The 24,848-nt window shown below is 40.8% G+C and overlaps 1 protein-coding gene across 1 annotated transcript in view; it reads right to left on the bottom strand.

Moving 5' to 3' along the window:
* Positions 1-24,848, bottom strand: part of tbc1d2b (TBC1 domain family, member 2B) — a 115,334-nt gene that overhangs the window by 36,057 nt on the left and 54,429 nt on the right. Inside the window, exons 3-5 of the mRNA XM_063070945.1 lie at positions 13,299-13,458; positions 10,313-10,476; positions 1,056-1,273 (exon numbers count right to left, since the gene is read on the bottom strand). Of these exons, the coding sequence (XP_062927015.1) occupies positions 1,056-1,273; positions 10,313-10,476; positions 13,299-13,458 (542 nt within the window). The remainder of the gene's footprint in view (positions 1-1,055; positions 1,274-10,312; positions 10,477-13,298; positions 13,459-24,848) is intronic.

Raw genomic sequence — 24,848 nt, 5'->3', positions numbered from 1 at the left:
CACCATGCATTTTTCATTTGACTAATTTGTGCCATTTCTTTCATCACATCAAAATGCCTCGAAGTAATTTACAGTCAATTACTTTTGAAGTTGAGTCATTGATAACACAGGGCATACAGCAGCTAATTTATGCACATCAAGTTCCCACAAACAGAATGAGATAATGACTGTATAAGCCTGATAATGCCCTGAAGAAAGGTCTCGGCCCAAAATGTCGACTGCTCATTTGCATGGACACTGCCTGTCCTGCTGAGTTCCTCCAGCACTTTATGCATGTTTCTTTGGATTTCCAGAATCTGCAGAATTTATTGAGTCAATGACTATATAATCCTGTTTTTATGTTGACTGAGAGGTAATATTGAAGGTCAAGTGATTACTATTGTTTTCACATTTAAAGAAACCAGTAACTTTGTACTTCAGTGACTATTGTCAAATTAAGTACACAAAATGCAAAGCAGAACTCTGTCTACTTGAACAGCCCCAATTAATACTGCCCATTGTGCATCCTCTCATTCCTCATCAAACCGTAGTCCATTATTGCCCATTTTTGTGGTCCATCCTCAACAGGATGAGAGAGATTCTGGTCCCTGCTGGCTATTTCCTTGTAACCAGCAGGTTCATTTATTTGGGTTTAAATCCACTTCTCACATGAGAGTCTGTAAATCCTGGCTGCATGCAGGGCTTCAAAGTGAGAAAAATTCTGAAGTTTCAATTATATTTTTTTCCAAAAATGAGTAATTATTTCCCTTTTTTTCTGCCCTCTGATATACTATGCACCATTTCTGTCAACAGAGCTCAGTAGCCAAAATAGAAAGTTTTCTGGAAAGCCAGGGCTGCTTCCCACAGCTCCATAGAACCAGAAGCAAGTACTCCAAAATGTCCTTAAATTTTTCCACCAATTATTATGGATTTTCTAAAGTATAAATTATCAAGCTGCTCAAGAATCTTTGAATTATGTCCATACCACTTGCACTTGAATTTTACAGCTACCATAAGTGGAAAGCAATGAAAATCATAAATAATACCAACAGACTGTGTCTTCTGTTAGGCCTCACCTTTTGACTGCTTAGGTCTTCCTTCACTTTGTTCAACTCTTCTTGTTGTGCTTGGATTCTCAACTGAATCTCTGTTGAAGGCTTTCCATTGGTAACAACCCACTCTACAGGAGATGACTCACTATTATTTCGGGATTTTGATGTTCCGATCATGTCTTTCAAGAATGGCCGTTTAGGTCTATGAGACGTTTTTGCAAAATCAAAAGTAAATGCTGATCCTGCAGAAAATACAGATGTTATTCCAAATGTTACCAATACCAGTTAAATATTATAACACAGATCAGAGATTTAAGTACAAAAGTATTTCTAATATTAATGCCAAAGTCTTATTTTTTAAAAAATCCTTCTGAAAGCATTTTTGGCGTTGAATACAAAACAACAAAAACGATAAAATCTTCAATTTCACTTTATTTTCCCAAAACTTCACAAGTAGACTCACTGAACTCCCCAACAGATTCTCAATTCTCTTCGCTTGAGTCCCAACACAATCCTCAACTCTACCTTTAAGCTCATTTAATTAACAATGTTATTCGATAAACAGTAACAAAATTAAATCAGCAAAAAATAAAATTCACCTGCAACATGTGAGCCATTTGTGAATTCAACAAAATTACATGCATGATTTATCATTTACATTTAAGAAAATGTAAATCCATTGAAGTTTGTATTCAGAAGACAGGTCTGTCACATCTGTAGTGCCTTTTTTGGAAAACAACCATACCCAGCTCCCATGTCACTTAATGCCTATTGCCTTGCAGGGTCTCCACCATGTACCTTTCCAACTCTCTTTTAAATTATGACTGGAATCAACTTCTTTTACTTTTCCTGTGTCAGTGTTCCAGCTCCTAACACTCACTAAAGGGAATATTTGAGTTCTTTTGCCAGTACCAAGCTCTGGTTATTGAACTACTTGTCAACTTGTTTTTCTATTCTGAACAAAATATAACATTGTGGAAGTCTCTAACCGGGTTGCCTCAATTAAACAGCTGAGAGCATAAGAAAAGCTAAGTTCAACAGACCACTACATGTGAAAAAGAACAAAATTAATCTGAAGTTTATAAGGAAAACTCAGTGTAACTGCTGATGACAAATAACAATTCAGAATGCTAAAGGCACACACACAGTAAGAGTTGTACAGAGATTCCAAGATTTTCTGTAGCTGATCGTTGTACATCTTCACTACAGTTTTCACGATCTTCAGAAGGACTTGGCAGACCAAACAGGTCTGTTACTTTTAAGCGCATGAAGGTTCATCACCATGGTCAGAAGCAAGGCAGGTTGGGGGGTTGGAAACATATCAACTCCTGCCTGAGAAGTGACATAGATCCACACCAATTTGCCTACCAGAGCAACATGTCCACAGCAGATGCCATCTCATTGGTTCTTCACTCAAAACTGGAAAATTTGGGCAGCAAAGACTGCACTTTATTCACTACAGATCAGCATTCAATACCATCATCATCTCAAAATTAAGCAATAAACAAGATCTTGGCCTCAATACCTCCTGTGCAATTGGATCCTTGATTTCCACACGAGCAGACCACAGTCAGTACGGATTGGCAACCACATCTCCTCCATGATCTCCATCAGCACAGGTGCACCTCAAGGCTGTATGCTTAGCCCCCTGCTCTACTCGTTTTACACTTACGACTATGTGGCTAAGCAGAGCTCCAATGCCATATACAAGTTTGCTGATGACACCACTATCAGAGGGCAAATCAAAGGTGATGACGAATCAGCACATAGAGCGGAAAACAACGACATCTCACTCAATGCCAGCAAGGCCAAGGAGCTGATTATTGACTCTTCACGAGAAGGAACCTAGGGGTCCAGAGGAATCGAGCTGGAGAGGGACAGCAACTTAAAATTCCTCAGTGTTGTTATTTCAGAGGACTTGTCAGGAGCCCCAGCACACACGTAAGTGCAATTATGAAGAAAGCATGGCAGCACCTCTATCTACTCCCTTAGGAGTTTGAGGAGATTTGGCACGACATCCAAAACTTGGACAAACTACTATAGATGTGTAGTAGAGAGTGTATTAAAATCACGGTTTGGTATGGAAAGACCAATACATTGAATGGAAAATCCAAGTAGTGAATACAATCCAGTCAATCAGGGGTAAAGCCCTAACTATCTGGATGAAACACCGTCGCAAGAAAGCAGCATCCATCATCAGGGATCCCCACCACCCAGGACATGCTCTCTTCTCGCTGCGGCTATCAGGAAGAAGGTACAAGAGCCTCGGGACTCACACCACCAGTTTCAGGAACAGTTATTACCCCTCAACTATCAAACTCTGAAACTAAAGTGCATTAGTTTCACTTGCCCCATCATTGAAATGTTCCCATAACCTACGGACTCACTTTCAAGGACGCAATACTTATTGCTTATATATTATCACTCTTTCTTTTTGTATTTGCACAGTTATTGTCTTTTGCACGCTGGTTGAAGACCCAAGTTGGTGCAGTCTTCATGTGACTCTGTTATGGTTATTACTTTATTATGAATTTATTGGGTATGTCCACTGAGAAAATGTATGTCAAGATTATACATGATGATATATACTGTATGTATTTTGATAATAAATATACTTTGAACTTTGATTAATAGCCTCTAAATTTCATAACCAATTCACTTATCAATGCAAATTTTGAAACTTCCTTAGCACAAACTCCCTTGGTTATTCTGTTTCCTACTTCATTCAGTTTACAGTAATATTTACATGAACAATACAATGAAAATTAACTTTGATCAGAACAGTTTCTGAAGGCAGCTTGGTAAAAATTAATACTGAACATGATGAACCGCAGATCCCTTATGATTACATGTATTCATTATCTCCTTGACAGATGAAACATTCTGTATTCGATACTACTTAATCACTGAAAATTTAATCGTAGAACTATCACATCAATGTTGGTTATTCAGCCGGAGCCTTCGACACAAGAGGCAAAACCTCTGGCTAAAAATAGACTATGTAACAGTTTCTACCATCATTTTGCATAACTTTAGGGGCAGCACATTGGCACAGCTAATAGAGCCTCTGCCTCACAGCGCCAGGACGTGGGTTCAATCCTGATGTCAGGTGCTGTTTCTGTGTGTGTTTTCCTTGTGACTGCATGGGCTTCCTCTTAGTATTCCTGTTTTCTCCAACATCCCAAAGACATGCATACACAGATTAACTGGTGAATGCATGTCACAAGGAATGCACACCAGCATTTTTACTTCCTTAAAGGTTGGCATGTTAGCGAACATAAGACCATAAGACATAGGAGCAGAATTAGGCCATTCAGCCCATCAAGTCTGCTCCACCATTCCATCATGGCTGATCCTGGATCCCACTGAACCCCATACACCGTCGCCATATCCTTTGATGTCCTCACCGATCAGGAAACGACCAACTTCCGCCCTAAATATACGCACGGACTTGCCCTCTCCACAATCTGTGGCAGAGCATTCCACAGCTTTACTACTCTCTGGCTAAAAAAATTCCTCCTTACCTCTGTTCTAAAAGGTCACCACTCAATTTTGAGGCTGTGCCCTCTAGTTCTGGATTTCCCCACCACTGGAAACATCCTCTCCACATCCACCCTATCTAGTGCTTTCAGCATTCGGTAGATTTCAAAGATATCCCACCCCCCATTCACATTCTTCTAAATTCCAATGAGTACAGGCCCAAAGTTGCCAAATGCTCCTTATATGTTAACCTCTTCAATCCCAGAACCATTTGCGTGAACCTCCTTCAATGGCAACACATCCTTTCTGAGATACAGGGCCTAAAACTGTTGACAATACTCCAAGTGTGGCCTGTCTAGTGTCTTATAAAGGCTCAGCATCACCTCCTTTCTTCTATATTCTATTCCCCTTGAAATAAATGCCAACATTGCATTTGTCTCCTTTACCACAGACTTACCCTGTAAATTAACCTTCTGGGAGTCTTGCATGAGGACTCTTAAAGGCCAATTTATACTTGTGCGTCAAATTGATGCCGTAGGTATGGCGTAGCCGCGTACCCTACGCCATACCCTCCTCTGTAGCCTGACGTGCACTTCGCTAAAAATGTAACTACGCATCGCAGCGACGCAAACCGCAACAACTGTGATTGGTCCACTTGGTAGCATCGCATTTCCTCCTACACTGCAGTAGCTTCCCATTAGGCAACTGAAGGGCAGGGAAGGAACTCTGGCTGCAATGCTTTCCATAAAGCTTTACAGACCTCCGAAATTATGGAGGACCCTGTGCTTGACGCCAGTTTGTAGCTAGCTGCTACAGCCTGTTGACTTCCACCTGAAGCTAAAACTTGAATGGTGATTGCCAGTCTCTGAGTATACTGTGCGTACACTAATGCGAAATAAATGAGTTTCAACACGAAGAAACTCAAACACAGTGGCATAGAAACCCCACCGCCAACTAGCGTTTTGGCGGTGAATTGCTGAACAACGCAGACACACCAACGCACAAGTATAAATGCTCACAACGGCGTAGCCCACTTGCGTAGGCTACGGCGTAAGCTAGTACGCACAAGTATAAATCAGCCTTAAGACCCTCTGCACCTCTGATGTTTGAACCTTCTCCTCATTTAGATTATAGTCTACACTACTGTTCCTCTTATCAAAATGCATTATCATACATTTCCCAACACTTCCATCTGCCACTTGCTTGCCCGTTCTCTAATTGTCTGAGTCCTGCTGCAATTGCATTGCTTCCTCAGCACTACCTACCCCTCCATCTATCTTCATATCATCCACAAACTTTGCCACAATGCCATCAATCCATTACCTAAAACATTGAAAAACAATGTGAAAATTAGCGGTCCAAATACTGACTCCTGAGGAATACCATTAGTCATCGGCAGCCAGCCAGAAAAGGCCCCTTTTATTCCCTCCTGCCTGTCAGCCATTCTGCTGTCCATGCCAGTATCTTTCCTGTAACACCACAGGATTTTATCTTGCAAAGCAGCCTCATGTGTGGCACCTTATCAAATGTCTTCTGAAAATCCAAGTAAATGACATGCAATGCCTTTCCTTTCTACACCCTGATTGTTACTTCCTTGAAGAACCCTTAACAGATTTATCAGGCAAGATTTCCCTTTAGAGAAAACATGTTGACTTTGACTTATTCTATCATTAGTCTCAAAGTACCTTGAAACCTCATCCTTAATAGACTTCAACACTTTCCCAAACACTGAGATTAGGCTAATTGGCCAATAATTTCCTTTCATTTGCCTTTCACCCTTCTTAAAGTGTGGAGTGGCATTTGCAATCTTCCAGTTCTTCGGGACCATGCCAGAATCAAGTGATTCTTGAAAGATCATGACCAATGCATCCGTTACTTCTTCAGCAACCACTCTCAGGACTCTGGGATGTAGTCAATTTGGTCCAGGTGACCTATCCACCTCAAGACCTTTGAGTTTGCCCAGCACTTTTTCCTTTGTAATAGTTATGGCACTCACTTCTACTCCCTGACACTCACGGACCTCTGGCACATTGTTAGTGTTTTCCACAGTGAAGACAGATGGAAGGTACCATTAAGTTCACCTTCCTTTTACTCCTCATATAACTGAAAAAAACTTTTGGTATCCTGCTTTATATTTTTTTTGCTATTCTGCTCTCATATTTCATCTTTTCCCTTCTTTTAGGTTTTTTAGTTGCCTTTTGTTGGATTTTAAATGCTTCCCACTCACTTTTGCTACCTTATATGCCCTTTCCTTGGCTTTTATGCAGTCCTTAACTTCCTTCGTCAGCCACGATTGCCTACCCCTGCCATTTGAGAACTTCGTCCTCTGTGGAACATATCTATCCTGAGCCTTGTGAACTATTCCCAAAAACTTCAGCCGCCTCTGCTCTGCCATCATCCCCACCAGAATCCTCCTTCAATCCACCTGGGCAAGCTCCTCTGTCACTAATAAAATTCTACAGATGTACTGTTGAAAGTATCCTGTCTGTTTGCATCATGGTCTGGTACAACAGTTCGAAGGCACAGAAACACGAGAAGGTATAGAGAGCAGGAGAACAGCCTAATACATGACAGGCACATTGCTCCCCACCATCAGCAGTATCTATACGAGGTCCTATCTTAAAAAATCAACATCTAACATTAAAGATCACCCACCATCCAGGCCATGCCATCTTCTTGCAACTACTATTGGGCAGGAAGTATAGAAGCCTGAAGTCCTACACCACCAGGTTCAAGAACAAGTAGTTCCTGTACCCTTCAACTATTTGGTTCTTAAACCAATTTACACAATCCTAATCATTATCTCAGTTTAGCAACATCATGACCACTTTGCCCTACAGTGGATTTTGTTTGCTTAAACTGTATTCTTTCCTGAAAAAATACTTCCGTTTAATTGTTTTTCTTGTGTATGTTGCATATCTGCTCCTATGTGCTTGTGATGCTGCTGCTAGTAAGTTGTATTCGTGAATACAACAATAAACTTGACTTTGGTTTAACCCACAATGTGTCGGTGAGTGGAAGAAACCTAAAGCAGAGGGAATGTGGGGAGAATAAAATGCATTTAGCGTAGGATTACTGCAAATGAGTGGTTGATGATTAGTGGACCACAGAGCCTGTTTTTGTGCTCTATCTCTGTGACTATGAGAAAGTGGTGGGATAGTTTCGAACGGAAAGAAAATTCTTAAAACAGGAGTTTGTAGTAAACAAATTTCCAAAATTGAAAAACGTACTAGAAAATAGAAATAGAACTTCATAAGCAAGCAATTAGCCTGAAGAAACAGAGGACAAACGAGTGAAACGAAGAGATTTTAGGTAAGAACGATTCCAACAAAGTAAAGAAAATAATTATAGATCTTTTTGTAGTAACAGAAAACACTTCAGTAGGGCTATGAATATCACAATATCAAATTTTTAAAAATCTACTGTCATCTTTGGAAGAAAAAATAGTTCAAGGAATTATTCACAAAAATAATCAGAAATATAAAGAGCAGATCTCCACAAACATTCAACAGATGTTTCTTTTCAATGAAGTTCCTGCTTTGCAGTATTACTCTTCCAATTTTTCTCCATTTCTCCTTAAAGTTTACAGGAATTTGGCTCAAATTCTTCAGGAGCCTTCCATTACTTGAATGGCTAACTTCGTACTCAAGCAGCAGACAAGTTAACCATTGATGGTACCTTAATCCAATCACATCTTTGACAGCCTTAAACAGAACCTTTTCAGAGGTCCAATGGAAAAACACAACTAAGGGGAAAGAAAATAACTGTCACGGTCAAGAAAACCAAGTATGATTTATAGAGGGCTATTTCAAGAGCGAAGAGACAATTTTGAATGAGGTCGGAGGCAACATCGGATGTAGGACAACTCTGGAAAACATAATGTTTGCAAAACATTACTTCCAACAAAGTGAAACCAAATAGCAAGAATGGCAGCGATGCTTCACTACCAGATGAGCTCAATGCCTTCTATACCGGCTTTGAATGAATAAATAAACTACAGCTGTGAAGATCCCTGCTGCACCCAGTGATCCTGTGATCTCTGTCTCAAAAGCCGATGTTAGGCTGTCTTTAAAGAGGGTGAACCCTTGCAAGGTGGAGGGTCCCGACCAAGTACCCGGTAAGGCTCTGAAAACCTGTGCCAACCAACTGGCGGGAGCACTCAAGGATATTTTCAACCTCTCAGTGTTACAGGCGGAAGTTCCCACTTGCTTCAAAAAGGCAACAATTATACCAGTGCCAAAGAAGAATAATGGGAGCTGCCTTAATGACTATCGTCCAGTGGTACTCACATCTACAGTGATGAAATGCTTTGAGAGGTTGGTCATGACTAGACTGAACTCCTGCCTCAGCAAGGACTTGGACCCATTGCAATTTGCCTATGGCCACAACAGGTCAACAGCAGATGCAATCTCAATGGCTCTCCACACGGCTTTAGACCACCTGGACAATACAAACATCCATGTCAGGATGCTGTTCATCGACTGTAACTCAGCATTTAATACCATCATTCCCACAATCCTTATTGAGAAGTTACAGAACCTGGGCCTCTGTACCTCTCTCTGCAACTGGATCCTCGACTTCCAAACCGGAAGACCACAATCTGTGCAGGTTAGTGATAATATCTCCTCCTCTCTGACGATCAACACTGGTGCACCACAGGGGTGTATGCTTAGCCCACTGCTCTACTCTCTCTATACCCATGACTGTGTGGCTAAGCATAACTCAAATACCACCTATAAATTTGCTGATGATACAACTATTGTTGGTAGAATCTCAGATGGAGATGAGAGGGTGTACAGTAGCGAGATATGCCAACTAGTGGAGTGATGTCACAGCAACAACCTTGCACTCAAGGTCAGTAAGACGAAAGAGCCGATTATGGACTTCAGGAAGGGTAAGACGAAAGAATGCATACCAATCCTCAGAGGGATCTGACGTGGAGAGTGTAAGCAGTTTCAAGTTCCTGGGAGTCAAGATCTCTGAGGACCTAACCCGGACCCAACATACCAATGCACTTATAAAGAAGGCAAGACAGCGACTACACTTCATATGGAGTTTGAAGAGATTTGTTATGTCAGCAAATACACTCTAAAACTTCTATAGATGTACCATGGAGAGCACTCTGACAGGCTGCATCACTGTCTGGTATGGGGGGGTCTACTGCACAGGACTGAAAGAAGCTGCAGTGGGTTGTAAATTTAGTCAGCTCCATCTTGGGTACTAGCCTACAAAGTACCCAGAACATCTTCAGGGAGCGGTGTCTCAGAAAGGCAGCGTCCATTATTAAGGATCTCCAGCACCGAGGGCATGCTCTTTTCTCACTATTACCATCAGGTAGGAGGTACAGAAGCCTGAAGGCACACACTCAGCGATTCAGGAACAGCTTCTTCCCTTCTGCCAACCAATTCCTTAATGGACATTGAACCCGTGAACGCTACTTCACTTTTTTAATATATATTATTTCTGTTTTTTGCATGATTTTAATCTATTCAATATATGTATACTGTAATTGATTTACTCATTTTTCATCTTCTATATTATGTACTGCATTGAACTGCTGCTGCTAAGTTTAGAAATTTCATGACACATGTTGGTGATAATAAACCTGAGTTGGATTCTGATCCCGATGCTGAAGACAGGCAATATGAGCATAGGTTTGGAATGGAACTCTGTAACGAACTACTCCAGGCAGTTTATAAAGAATATGAGCCAGCCCAAGGAGTACAACTTGTTTTAAAAAGTGTATTAGTTGTGCAAAAATGCTTTATTTCCCCAAATGAATTTGATTTCAAATGACAAACCTCTACTTGGTTCAGCTGACTCCCTTTTTCTCCTTTCCTCATGTCCTGCAGCTTCTTCCAAATCTTTGAGGGTGGGATCCAGTAGCACCCAGTCTTCTGTGTAGAACACACTTCGCCGGTTTTCATTGTTTGCTCTTCCTGGTTTCAGATTTGACATTGAGTTTCTGCAACGGATTCAGAATTGTACCAGTATCACCCAGATTACTGTGTTATTCATGAATCATGCCTAACATCCAACATAGAAAAACTTATTTATGTATAGTGCCATTGAAATACTCCAATGTGCTTCACAAGATTCCAAATATAACTTTACTAAGCAGTTAGCCAAATACTTGCTTAGAAAGTTTACTTTAAGAATAGCTTAAGGGTTCTCCAGCACATCCTTAGATTGTATTGGTTATTAACACAAATGACGTATTTCACTATATGCTTCTATGTATATGTAATAAATTAATCTGAATATCAAGAAACTGAAGATGCATTAAATCTAGAAACAAAATCAGAAAATGCTGAAAACAATCAGCAGGCCAGGTAGCACCTGTGGAACAAAGAACAGAATTAATGTTTTTCAAGTTGAAATCCTTCAGGCATTTTGATGAAAGGCCTTTGACCTTAAACAAATTGTCCCTCCTTCCAGACAGCATTCAGCACCTGAGTTGAATGCTTCCAACATTTTCCAATATTTCAAGGATTTTCTTTTCTCAGAGGTATAAAATGAGAGGATAATACAAGATTATCACCCTTGTACTGCTGGCAGATTTCAGCACAATATTATCAGAAAGCACTTTCAGATGAAATGTTAAAATCTCCATTCTCCTATGGGATTTAACACCTCCTCCCACTTCCTGAAGGGTAGCGCTCTGGTGTCCTGGACATAATTTATCCTTTGGCATAACTCACCAATATAAGTTAAGTTAAAGTCTGTCCCGAGCCTTATAGGCTCATCAGGCCGGTTTCCATGGTGTGAAGCGACTGGCAGTACGAGACTCCCCCTCAGATAGGACGCCAGTCTATTGTGAGGTTAACCCCCAGCATTTTGCTGGTACCCATTTTCAGCTGGGTGGACTGGAGCAGTGTGTGGTTTGGCTGGGGCTCAAACTCACGACCTTCAGATCGCTAGTCCAACGCCTTAACCACTTGGCCACGCGCCACATTCACCAATATAAGCAAGTTAATCAAATGTTGATTTCAAATGCAGTTCATTGTGTTTTTTTCTCTCTTAAAATGCAGCTACACTCCCTACATAACAGTAAGGTAATTTGGTGGCTATGAAACAGCTCGGAATCACTGAACAGCACTATACAGAGAAAAGCTTTTCCCTAACAGAAGACTGACCATGCAACAATTGTAGAATTGGATTTCACAGAGATTTCAAAAATATTAATGACAATATTTGGGTAGGCTTAAGATTTTTAAATTAGATTTTTTACTACTTTGACAAGTTACTCATCTTAATGTTTGTTCCTCAAGGTTCTTGTAAAAGGAATTTATAATTCTTTAGCATCATCTTTCTACTGTAACTTTGGCTAATGTATGGATTGCTCCAGAAAGGAACTAACCACAGGCAATCTGCTAAAGGTTTCAATGTTCATGAATGAGATGGCCATGTGTCTCTTTGTTTTCTGTAATTTACACCTCTAGCAAAGAGGTGGGATAGAAACTCTATCTAATGCAGTATTAATGCAAAACCATAAACAGATTTATCCTGAACAAGGTATTAAGCCACATCTAAATATCACAAAATAAAGACTCCAACACACTACCGATGGTGCACCTTTACAGGACTAAAATGGGGGGGGGGGGGGCATTAGCAAAAATTAGCAAGCATACCTACAACAGTCAAATTACACTTTGATTGATTTTTACACATTTCATAACAAGCATGGTGCATCAACTTTAAAGCAAGTTGGTGCTGCAATAGTTAATCCACTATGCTTTCACAGTGGAAAACAGCTTTTCATCACTATGGTTTTGGATCATTTTAATTTTCAGTTTATGAAAGCACTGAACTGCTTCCATGAATCCTTTCAAATGGTGGGAGGAAGTACACTGTCTGGATCTCAACTCAATTACTTTTTGATCCCAGATCATCTTCTAAATTCTTTAAGATTACAAGTGGTATTGTTTACTTCAATGCAAGATTTATTATAAGCTTCTATAGACTGGTTTCAATTTTAGTACTTAGTCCTTTTTTTTACCTGTATCAAACAAATACTTTGCTAGCAGCTCATGATTATTTTAAATGAACAATGTAACTTGTGAATATTATATCATGTATTTTAAAATTGCCATGAGCATTCAGACAAAAAGTCTAAGAGCATAACAATAAACCAGTGCTCTGTGGGTCAGTGTTATGTCAGGTTCAATGTAAATAAAATTAACATTCAACAACATCCAATGATAGCTAAACATACACCACCACATCAGGAGCAAATCTTTGAAATTATACTTTATGGAAACACAAACAACTAGATACTTTAAAGCTGCAGTGGGTTGAATACGGTAATATGGCAGGGAAAAAGTTAATTAAAGGAAGCATGGAAATAAATTAATGAAAGTACTCAGTTTTAAAAGTGTGGAGCACGAGGCCATTAGTTGAAGCAGAAAGTTTGGTGGAGTTTAAGAGGCTTTTAGGCAGACACATGAATCTGAAGGGAATGGAGGAATATAGATGATACACAGCAGGAGGACATAAAAATTGGCACAACACTGTGGGCCAAGTGGCCTGTCCCATGCTGTAGTGTTCTATGTGCTATTAACTTTTCAAATTAAAATGCCCTTTTGCTCACCTTTTTACCATGTCCTTTCAGTGTACGATTAATTGGTCAGAGAATAAAATTGCATAAATTTAGAACTTGTATTTGAAAACACTGCAGAATTTCACTGTTACGGCCTTTATTTTCAAACTTAGGCCTCCTGGTTATTTGGTAATTAGTAAGGTCAAGAAATTACATTCCTTTCTTACCTACAGATAAGATTAACTCACCTGATCTCTGTGCCCAAGTTTTTCAAAGAGAAGTTAATGGTTGTAGGATTTGGACAATTTGCTGCGCGTTCACCCACCAGAGTCTCTAAGGCAACCTCTTCATCCAGTACACTTCTTGCACTCTCAGCAACATCCGTTGTTTGGGGAAGAAAGGGCGCATCTGGAATCAATATAAAAACTTAGTATTGTCTGCATCTGTACTAACATCCTTCAAAGACTTCAGCAAAAGCAGTATGGTGGTTAACCCACATTCCTGAACACAATGGAAAACATGAAGCTTCGTTAGCCTGGCAAATTTAAATTTAAATCATTAGCAATGTAATTACTAGCAGTTTTCTGTTGAATGAATAGATGCAGTTTCATGTAGAACTATCAAAATAAATTACCGGTAAATATTAATTTTGTTTTCCAGTTCAATTAGACTCTTTTTATACATCCTTCCCACAATATTTCAAACACAGAACAACCAGCGAGTCGAGCAATATCTGTGGGAGGAAAGGAATTGAAGTTTCATGCTGAAACCCTGCATCAATACTCAACTGGCAATGAATCATCTGTAAGGTGTGGAGACGCCAGTGAAGGATGGCGTTGGGCAGGCTGTGGCAACCAGTGTGGCTGCTACGTGCCAAGGTGTGGTGTCAGCGTGCACCCTGTTCAGGATGGTGAGTGCAGCCTGCTAACAGGCTATCTATGTCCGTTGGTCTCTGTCATTACCTCCTGTTGGGAAATGATGGATGTTGCTGCTCCTCTGTTTTTATTTAGCTGTATAGCTCTCCCTACTTGAAGATTTCGCCATGGCAACAAGCCCAACACCACTTAAGCTAGGTTTCCAGTACAGGAGTATACAGCCTGAGCAAATGTCTCTTTTTTAAGAAAGGCACAGAAGGGTAGATCATTGCCATAAGTGTTCAAGTTAGTGGGCCAAGTGCACTATAATGAATCATACGGAGCAGTGTTAAGTGAGGTACAGTGTAAATAATATATAAACAATTAACAACATTTAAGTGTGCTACATGGAGCAAACAAGGTGAAATATTTCATTGCATTCTGTATAGAACAAGGCACTTGCTGGAATTTGAATTTTCATCCCTCCCCATCTCTGAATATCAAGAGGTTACTGAAGTAGTCTTAACCCACTCAGCCCACTTCAGTCCCAAGCTCTCTCTGCTGTAGTTATCTCCTTTGACTGTCCACTGTGGGAAGGATCTTTTGAATGGTGAGAAAACTATGCTGCAAAGTTCTCCACAATCCAAAAGACACCAACACACAAGCAGCATAATTGAGGTAGTCAAAGCGTGCCACAAGATTTTGACATGTTCAGACATCCCACCCTGCAAAAACTCATTTCAGGGAGGTAGCACCATCAATTTGCGGGAGACTCCCGGAACTTCCAGGAGAGGTGGGATGTCTGCAATAGAGTAGCTCCTTAGCAGCTAGCCAGCTAGTTTAAATAACGTTAGCTATGCTAATGAATGAATGACAACTGTTAAACTCACCTCAACATGTCTTTTACAGTCTTAACCCACCATGGGCAATAGAAAAGTCATTGTTGCAAACAGTGCAGTGAGCAACACTGTCATCATTTTTGACCCCTATTAGGCAGGGGTACACTTTAGTGTAGTCTGGGGTGACGTACGTTTTATATTTTCTTTTTTTGGAACACTCTGCCACTCTGACTTTTTTTGGAACTCTCTTGCTCTTGCTCTTGCTCTTTCTCTCTCTCTCTCTTGGCCACTCTCACTCGCGCTCGCTCTTGCTCACGCTCTCTCTCGTGGTCGCTCTCACTCACGCTTGCTTCCTTGCTCTTGCGCTCGCTCTTTCTCGCGCGCTCTCATGCTCTCTCTAGTGGTCGCTCTCACTCACGCTTGTCTTCTTGCTCTTGCGCGTGCTCACTCTCTCTCGCGCACTCTCACGCTCTCTCTCGTGGTCGCTCTCACACGCGTTTGCTTTCTTGCTCTTGCGCTCGCTCTCTCTCAAAAAATTGATTTCCGTGACATTGTATATAATTTGCAGGCATCAGGGAGCCACAATTAATATACGGGAGACTCCCGGAACTTCCGGGAGAGGTGGGATGTCTGCATGTTGGAATTTTGCACTGAAGAGGCATTACATCTTTCAAAAATGTATTAAGCCAAGGTCCCATAAGTGCTCAAGGAAGGGCACAAAATACTTAACATACTGTAACTGTCCAAAGTAGCAAGTAATTCTCCCAATAGTGGTAAAAATAATTCCTTCACTGCAAAAAAAAATGACCAGCAAGCTGTTTTTCAGGTTTTTGCTGGGTGCGAATTAGCTGCCAATTTTCTCTCAGTGATCATTTCTGCTGTGAAGCTCTTGGATACAAAAAGCAAGTCCTCCTCAAACATGTGAAATTATACCCCTTGCAGCTGGCTCTTTGGGGACAGTGTCTGAGGAACAGAATATTAAGAAATTCTATTTATAGAATGTATCATGCTGACACCTTAGAGAGCAGAGCATTCAAAACTTTGCAGTTCTTAACTGCATCACCTTGTTTATTCAATTTCCTGTTTCCTGACAAAAACCCAACATCTGCACAATATGGGCCAGGAATCACACTTGAAGGAAACTATCAGCAATAAACCTCTACTCTGCATGTCTGTTACAGTTTATTTCCTGGCTCTGCCTGTTATGCAAAAGGACGTTAATAAACTAGTAATGTATGAGGCACATAATGCAGTCTCAGAAAACACAAATCCAGTACTGATCTACCTAGTCATAATGGATTGCATGATAAGCCTCATGCACATGTCCAAATACCTACAGAATCACTGTAATTGCCACTGACTGGGCACATCTAAGAAATGGAGCCAGAAAATATAACGAAGGAATATAGTTCTGCTCACACTAGCAAAGATTTATAAAACCCCACTGAGTTTTGGAAAACATGGAAAACAAAATGGATAATGGAAGGAACAGTGCAGACTGCAGTTCAAGCACATACAGCACTTAGATTATACATGGAGAGTTGCCAAGATCTACTCTGAAACACAGCAAAAGCCAATCAAGTACAATATGTTGTCCACATCCCCTCCTAAAAATTCCCCTTGAACCACAAAACAGCATACAACCAATCAAGGTCATTATCCCTTTGGGGAGGAACTGAATGAGGCTCTCCTTTGGTTGTGATTGACCATGAATGTTGTGTCTGAGCTGTCTAGCCAGTACGCAAGCCAGGGCAGTAAAATATGGAGAGCAAGCTCTTGACCATGCAGGAGGCTCCCCCTCTCCAGGCAGCTGATGAATCCAAAGGAACAGCAAAGACCAATGTCAGCAGCATTGCAGGAGTTGTCAGAGTCAGTGCTGAACTGAACTGGGGACTCCAATTCCAGATTTTTCCTCAGGGTTTACTACCTAAGCCTTCCCCACGAGTGGAGTTTGAGAACAGTGTTTTCCTTCTAGATGAGTTGCCAACCACGGTTGATGAGCCCCAACTACCTGAATGAGTTGAAAAATGCAAATTTACAACATCAAATGCAATATAAAATATTAAAATCAGGTATCACACTCTCAGATATTACGTATGATGGAAGAGAAAAGCACTCAGGTCACAATCCAAGAACTGTCCTTCAAGCACAGATGAATTTAAAGTTAGCATTGAAATAAAAACACAAAATGCTGGAACACATAATGGGTCAGACAGCATTTGTGGAGAAATAAAGTTAACTGTTTGGGTTACTAACTCTTCAACTAGAACAAGTTTGAAAACAAGCAGGTTGTAAATTGTAGAGAAGTGAGAGCATAGAAAGAACAAAAGTAATATCTGTGACAGAATGGAGGCTAAGAGACAGTGAAGCAGGCAGTGACAGTGTCAGCTAAAGGAAGGGCAAGGAAGTCTTGTTAAACACAGCTGGTCTGTCTGGAGCTCAGCTGACACAGAACTCTCACTTCTCCAGAACTTATGCGTAACAGAAATTACAGTTTCAAAGAAATCGGAAAATGCAGCTCCAGAATCCCTAATAAGCCAGTTGGATGCGAGTCTCTGTTGATCTGTAAAACTGTCTGCTCTGTGAGTGAGTGCATCCATGACTTACACACATTTTAGTATGAGTACACAGGGCACTAAAGTGGTTAATACCAGGACATCTGACCATCTGCTCTGATGCTGCACTGAGCAGTGCCCACAGCAGAATTCAGTTGTGACAAAACCTTATACTTTTCACTTCTGCCCTTACACTCTGCCATTACAGTGCCATTCACTTGAATAAAGATGTTTTCTTTTATTTTAATGTTTTTATTACTTTTAATTAAATAAAAGTTAAATTATTTCGACTTTTTAAAAGAAGAGTTGCTGATTAACAAGGACATCGAGAAACAAAGGCCTTTGATGGCATGGATTGTCAGCAGGATCCAGGAGCGGAGCCTCAGGATCTGCCGCCCGTGGCTTAGTCAAGATTTCGGCCTGCTCCACCGCACAGAAAGGCCACAGCAGCGAGGCCTCCGGCTCACAGTTAGAGAAGTTGCAGGAACTGCACCAACGTTTGCATATAGCAAAGTCACAAAACTTTGCTTGCCATCTTACAGAAAGTAATCAAGTCAAGAAGGAAGCAATACAACTTTCACCGAGCCAATTTAGAGTAGGGGTTCTCAATCTTTTTTATCCAATGCACATTACCATTAACTGAAGGGACCGAGGACCTCAGGTTGGGAAAACCTGATTTAGAGCCCCTGCTTGCAGACTTACACAGGAAAGCTCTTCAACAATAAATTAATGCAATTATTAGGATTCAAAAATTTAAAAAACATCTATTTCAATTAAGTATACCCCATAACTCATGAGTTAAAGTCACCTTATAGACTTCAACTAGTGCCTAATATTTGGGAGTGATTGTTATTTCCAAAATCTTCCTACAAACACGACCAGGAGCTGTCACTTTGTACACATCTTGTTGCACCCACCTACGCTGTAAACAGATGGTGCCTTAAAGGTTAACCACAGATAATATGTCAAAATTGTGGTTTCAAGCTGCAGCCTTTAGCTTTAACGGTGTTATCTGGAACTGTACACAGCTATAATGCACATCACAGCACAAGTAAGGGTAGTGCAAACTTTTAAAAAATGCATGATTTTATAAAGCATACCATCAGAAAAGAATTGTAGATGCTGTGAGAATAATGTTTTGGGTTGAAGATACATCGTCAGAACTGTTGTGATGTATCTTAGCATCACAACTAATTTCCATGAACCCACTAGCAGAATTGATCACTAGATAACATTTTTAAAGCAAGATTGTTTCTGGAGTAAATAACTGTTTCTCTTCCCACAGATACAGTATGACCTTGTATTTCCAGAATTTTGTTACTTTACCACCACAAAAACTGCATTTTCAGCATTCTCTGATTCTAGCTCCTACCCCTGCCCTAGCACCTTGCTTCACACTAATTTCCAGCCAGTCTTATCCCACACTCCCTTTATTCCACCATCTGTTAATATTACAGCTGTTTTAATTACAATATCCCTTGATCCTGCCAAATAGTTTGCAGCTATTTGACACGGTTGCTCTGGGACCTCTGCTCCTGTCTCCACAGGGGAGTCACTGAAGGGATGTGCCAGCCATATTTTTTTCCCATTTTAACAAGATTTTCTAAACATTTAAAGCAGAATTCTAAACAAACCTGTCCTGTGAGAAGCTAGCAGCTGTAAAGAAAGCTTGAAAGGCTGTTCCAGGAAACAAAAATGTGTATGACCTTCACCAGAAAGGCTCAACTTCAACAATGTGTTAAGTTATTTTTAAATGTTGCCAATCCTTGCAGTCTGGGCCACTCAAATGTTAACTGCCCTTAGGTACTATATTCTTGTACTTAAAGGAGGTAGTCCCTGTCCAGCAACCAACTGCCCCAAATCCATAGCAAGTTAAGGCTAAAATCTGAGTCGCCCAGACTGCGAGGATCTAGAACCAGGCATAACTGTTCATTTATTTGAGAAATGGGACATTTTCTTTTATAAGGTCCCAACAAAAGAAAATATTCCCCACTTCAATCCCAACATTTGTGATTTAATTATGCATCTAAGTTTGCCTGATGTCTATAACTTGTTTCACTTTCGCAGTTTGAAGCAATTTCCATTCTCACAACTAGCTTTCAAATTCCCCTCTGAACTACCTACCATAGGTGCCTCCAAATCCTTCTTCATAACTCAGATCTTAAGACTAGGAATCAGCCCATTAGGTTTAACTTGAAAGACAGGAACCTTTAACTTAAAAGGTCTCAATTTATCAGTTAGTGTCGAGAACCAAAGACGCAATCAGATCATGTGCCTTATTGGCAAACTCTGGCTTCAGGAGGAGGAGGGTGATCTTATTGAAAAGACAACATCCTAAAGGCCCTTGAAAGAATACACTTCCACCGGAGGAACAGGCACTATGAGGGAGCATAGCTGCAAATTGAGGTACATAGAATTTCTTCTCAGAGGTCTGGAATTTTCTGCTCTGGGAGTTGTGAAGGCCAATACACTGGGGTATTTGAAAAAGAGGTAAATAATTTTATTTTGAAAGCATGATAGGGGAACTGAGGAATATGGGGAACTGGCATAGAGGAGGAGTCGAGGCCCTGGAACACATCAACCAGGACCTTATTAAATGGCAGGGCAGGCTTAAACTGCTTAAGAAAGAAATGTTAGTAGCATGGGCTAATACTTGTAATCTGACTATTGAATCCAAACTGCACTTTACAGTGATGTGGCCTGATGTGCTCTATGCCAAAGGTGGTCTCTAAATATATTACTTATCAGTTGATTAATGTCCTCCAATGGGCACCACAGATACACAATTATTAAACTCTAGATGGTTATATTCCGCCACTGTCACACAGCAAGAAAGGTAAATAATTATTGCTTTATTGTTAGCACATACCAAGAGCAAATCACAAAATACCTGGTTCATTTGCTATCTTGATTATTTCAAAATTTATGCATTTATTTAACAATTTTGCCTCCTATCCAAAACGTCATGCTAAAAGGACAGTAAAAGTTGTGTAAAGCTACAGTATATTCGACTTTGCAGTTTATGTTACTGCATTACCGAGAGACAGAACCTCGCTGATCTAAATGTCAACTGATGCAAGCTGAGATTAAAAAAAGGGCTGTTACTGATATAATTTACCCAAGACACTATTTATCACATTTGCTGTATTTGAATAGCTGCATACAAAAAAAGAAAAAGGCTAATTATTCAGGCATTTTGGAGCAATCTACCTGCAGTTCATCACAGAACACCAGCTCCTCTCCTGGCAAATGCCGAAAATAATGTGAACAGACCAGTTTGAAGGAAAACTGGAAAATTCCTCTCCAAACCGCTAAGTGGTGAAGCAAGTTCCAGATGACAATCATGAAGTCTTGTTTTTTTTCTGTAACTCTGGGGAGCTCAAGGGGAGGGTCAATGTGGTGCACTTGCCAGCTCTTTGAATGGTACTTTCCTTCACATTCCATGTGTTGTCAATAGCTACGCTTCTGTTGCTATGATATACAGAATGTGGTCAACGTTTTCTAGAGAATTCACACAATAAGCTGCACAGTAAAATAAATGCGTTAGCACTTTTAGTCATGTACAGAGACATTTTGCAGAAACTTCAGGTTTACAATTGCTGGTGTATAACTGATTTTATTTAATGCATTTCAAAAGCAGAAAAATAATCTACATAATTTCAGGTCAAACAGAGCTTTCCTCAGCAACTCTTCGTGCTACTTCTTTACAAAGGGCTGAGTTTTTGCCAGGATAACCAACAAGTACACTCTAAATTCATAATCATAGCAATTCATATGGTTATTTGAACCTTTGAGGGAACCTCAAAACTACAGACGATAATGTTCTCATTTATACTGAATATATTTTCAGTAGAGAGTAGGCAACAGTCAGGCACATGAACCTATCCTTGTGTCCCCTTTCTTGGATCTGTTTTCTCCAATTGTAAATCCCTTGTTTTTCTAATGAGCTCAGATAAATGAGCAGGAAAGACAGTGCTCATTCACACCGTAAACCCAAGATTGTTTTTAATATTTAAGTTGACATGCAAAATAATGTAGAAAACAGAAACAGGAGCAAGATATGGCCAGTTATCCTCTCGAGGTTTCTCCACTGTTCAATAAGACCATAGATGATCTAACCTTGACCACTATGCTTTTCCCAGTTCAAGCTTTGTTAAGGAGACTGAATAATGACTAGGTAGGTGACTTTTCTTTCTTAAACAGATTTACAAGTACTGTATTGAAAACCTGTGCTGACCAAATGGCTGGAGAACAACTTTTCATTGCTCCAGTCAGAGTTTCCCACCCACTTCAAAACTCCATCAATCATACCTGTACTCTAAAATGGTCAAGACCTAGCATTTTTGGTCAAGAGCAGGGTGAGCTGTCTCAATGATTATAGCCCAGTAGCACTCACATCTACCGTGAAGTGCACAGGGAGTTTGTTTATGACTAGAAATAACTTCCTGTCTGAGCAAGGACCTTGACATGTTGCATTTTACCTACCGCCACAACAGGTCTACAGCAGACGCTATTTCACTGGCTATCCACTCAGAGTACAACACCATCACACCATCTGTACCTTCCTCTGCAATTGAATCCTTGACTTCATTGGAAGATCTCAGTATGGATCAGTAATACCATTTCAACCTCACCGGCAATCAGTGCAGGAGCACCTCAAGGATACGTGCTTAGCCTGCTGCTCTAATCTCTTTACATTCATGAATGTGTGGCCAGGCACAACTCAAGCAGCATCTTTAAATTCATCAATATCACCATTGGTGCTGGCAGAATCTCAGATGGCAACAAGAAGGCATACAAGAGTCAGGTAGATCGTCTTGTTGAGTGGTGTCACACAACAACCTTGCATCCAATGTCAGCAAGACCAAGGAAATGATTGTTGACCTCAGGAAGAGCAAGTCAGGAGAACACAAACTAGTCCTAAGTGAGGAGTCGGGGTAGAAAAGGTAAGCAGTTTTAAGTTGTTGGGTGTCAGCATCTCAGAGGATCTATCCTGGGCCCAACACACAGATGCAATCATGAAGAAAACACCCCATCAGCTGGACTTCATTAGGAGTTTGAGGACATTTGGTATGTCGCCAAAAATCCTTTGCATATTTCTACAGATGAATGGTGAAAGGCATTCTGACTGGCAGCATCACCGCCTGGTATGGAAACTTCAATATTCAGGTTTGAAAGAGATTGCAGAGATTTGCAGCTCCATCATGGGCACCTCCCCCCCACCCATCAGAGAACAACTTCAAAGGGTTGTACATCCTGAAGAAAGAATCCATCATTAAAGAAGTACAGGAGCCTGAAGGGACACACAGAATCTTTTAGGAATAGCTTCTGCCTCTCTGCCATCAGATTTCAGAACGTTTCATGAACACCGCCTCACTATTCTTCTTTTGGATAATTTATTTACTTAGTAGCTTGCATTGTACAGCTGCCACAAAATAAATTTCACAACATGCATCAGTGATAATAAACCCAATTCTGATCTCACTGACACGAATACTCCAATATTCCAGCTGAGCACAGTCCTATACACAATTGCTACGACCAAAGGAGCACTGCATTTCTTGATTAACATGACGTATGTAGTTCCTCCCCCCAACCCACCCAGGATAAACAAGCACAAGTTTACTTCACCAACAAGAACCAGGTGAAATGATAATTATTGTTTTTCAAATTCTTCCAAAGCCCTCTGTTGTCCTAGTGCCAGGCTCCCTACATCTCTGTGGGCTTCTCCAATTTACAACCTCAAAAATACTGAACGTATGCATGCAGGGATGTGCATGTTATTTTGTTAACATGTGAATATGTTAGAACAGAAACACACAAATGGAATTGTCTTCCTCACACCTGGTGTGGATCCTGCTATTTCAGTCGAACTACTGTATTTATAGAAAGGTAGAACAGATATTGAAAGCTGAAGTAAATTGTAAATTAAAGTCTGATGCAACTACAGATGTGTACTTTTGCAGTAGTTGCCTTGCCAGATAACGAAAGCAGCAATGGGTTCAGTGGAGTAACAACTACAGTTGAAGGCAGAATCTGTTCAGTTATACTCTGTTCAGTTATTGACTACCACTGAATGATGCTCACAAATCTCTTGACTCTTCATTACAACACTGTTGGCTAACTAAAGTCCTTTCCAGAATGGAGTGTATCATGGAAAACATCTTTAAAAATTATATTGACATTCTCTTCACCCCTTAAAGACAGTGGGTGATGACTCAATTGAAATTTTCAACTTAGGGTTTTATTAGACAAGTGTTCATAAACCTACACAAAATCAATCACAAAATTTTAACATGACTGAACACTTAAGAAGCATGTTGCTCCAATATTATGAATACACTTGCATGGTACTACTGATCTGTGGAATCATTTTCTTTTACCACCACTGAATAATTATATGTATCTCATGCAAGAGATCTATTGAAAGCATCTAACTGCACTCCATGATTGCTCCCTTATCAGATGCACCATTGTAACCAGCTATTGCACTCTATCTGCATCCCCAAAACCAAAATCTGTATCAGAAAATACAATGAGACCCAAGTAACTGCAGAAGCAAGGAGGCACTTCAGATTCTGAAACAAAATGACAAACAGTAGACAGTGGTAAATAAGATCAGGACACAGGTTAAAAATTAAGTAGTACATTTTGCTCAAATTCTATTCATCCATTTCAAGATGCAAGAATGAAACCAAATAAATGCCATGAGAAACAAGGCCTTCCATTGCCACAGGGTCTTTTTAAAAGACCAAAGTTCATATAAGAAAGCTGAGCCACACCGCATCCAATTTCTCATCCAGGCAGTGTACGATGTGCTTGTAAGCCCATCAAACCTGCACACATGGGGCATAGCAGCATCATCTGCGTGCCCACTGTGCTCCAAGCGAGGAACCTTGGAGCACATCCTCAGCGGCTGCACAAAGGCACTAGGTGAGGGACGGTACCAATGGAGGAATGATCAGGTCCTGAAGACCATCACTGAAGCCATCAGCGCAGGAGTTGAGTGGGCGAAGCGGTCCCGACAGTCCAAGCAGGCCATTGCCTTTGTCAGAGCTGGGGAACAGCCAATACCCACCAAAAGAACATCTGCAGGCGTCCTGACCTCTGCAAGGGACTGGCAGCTGTTGGTGGACCTTGAACGGCAGCTAAAGTTCCCCAACCATATCGCAGCCACCACCCTGCGACCAGACATTGTCCTAGTGTCTGAGTCTACCAAGCAAGTGGTGCTGCTGGAGCTGACAGTCCCATGGGAAGATCGCTTGGAAGAGGCCTTTGAAAGGAAGCTCTCCAAGTACGCAGGACTGGTCAGCAGAATGGATGGAGAGCGAGGTGTCTCCCAGTGGAGGTTGGATGTAGGGGACTCGCAGCCTGTTCTTTAGTTAGAGCCTTCAGCAATTTGGGCATCGAGGGAGAGAGGAAGAGGAGAGCAGAGGGCCTCAAGATGGCTGTGGCTCAAAAGAGGTGAGCCATGGAGTCAGAAGTAGCTAGCCATCTGGACACAAGCTGGGGTCTGATCAGCCCCGGCTGGGTCACCTGGAGGAGGTTGT

The sequence above is a fragment of the Mobula hypostoma genome, chromosome 18, assembly GCF_963921235.1.
Source record: "Mobula hypostoma chromosome 18, sMobHyp1.1, whole genome shotgun sequence".
Taxonomy (NCBI): Eukaryota; Metazoa; Chordata; class Chondrichthyes; order Myliobatiformes; family Myliobatidae; genus Mobula; species Mobula hypostoma.
The sequence above is the reverse complement of the archived record's forward strand: the minus strand, read 5'-3'. Positions and strand labels throughout refer to the sequence as shown.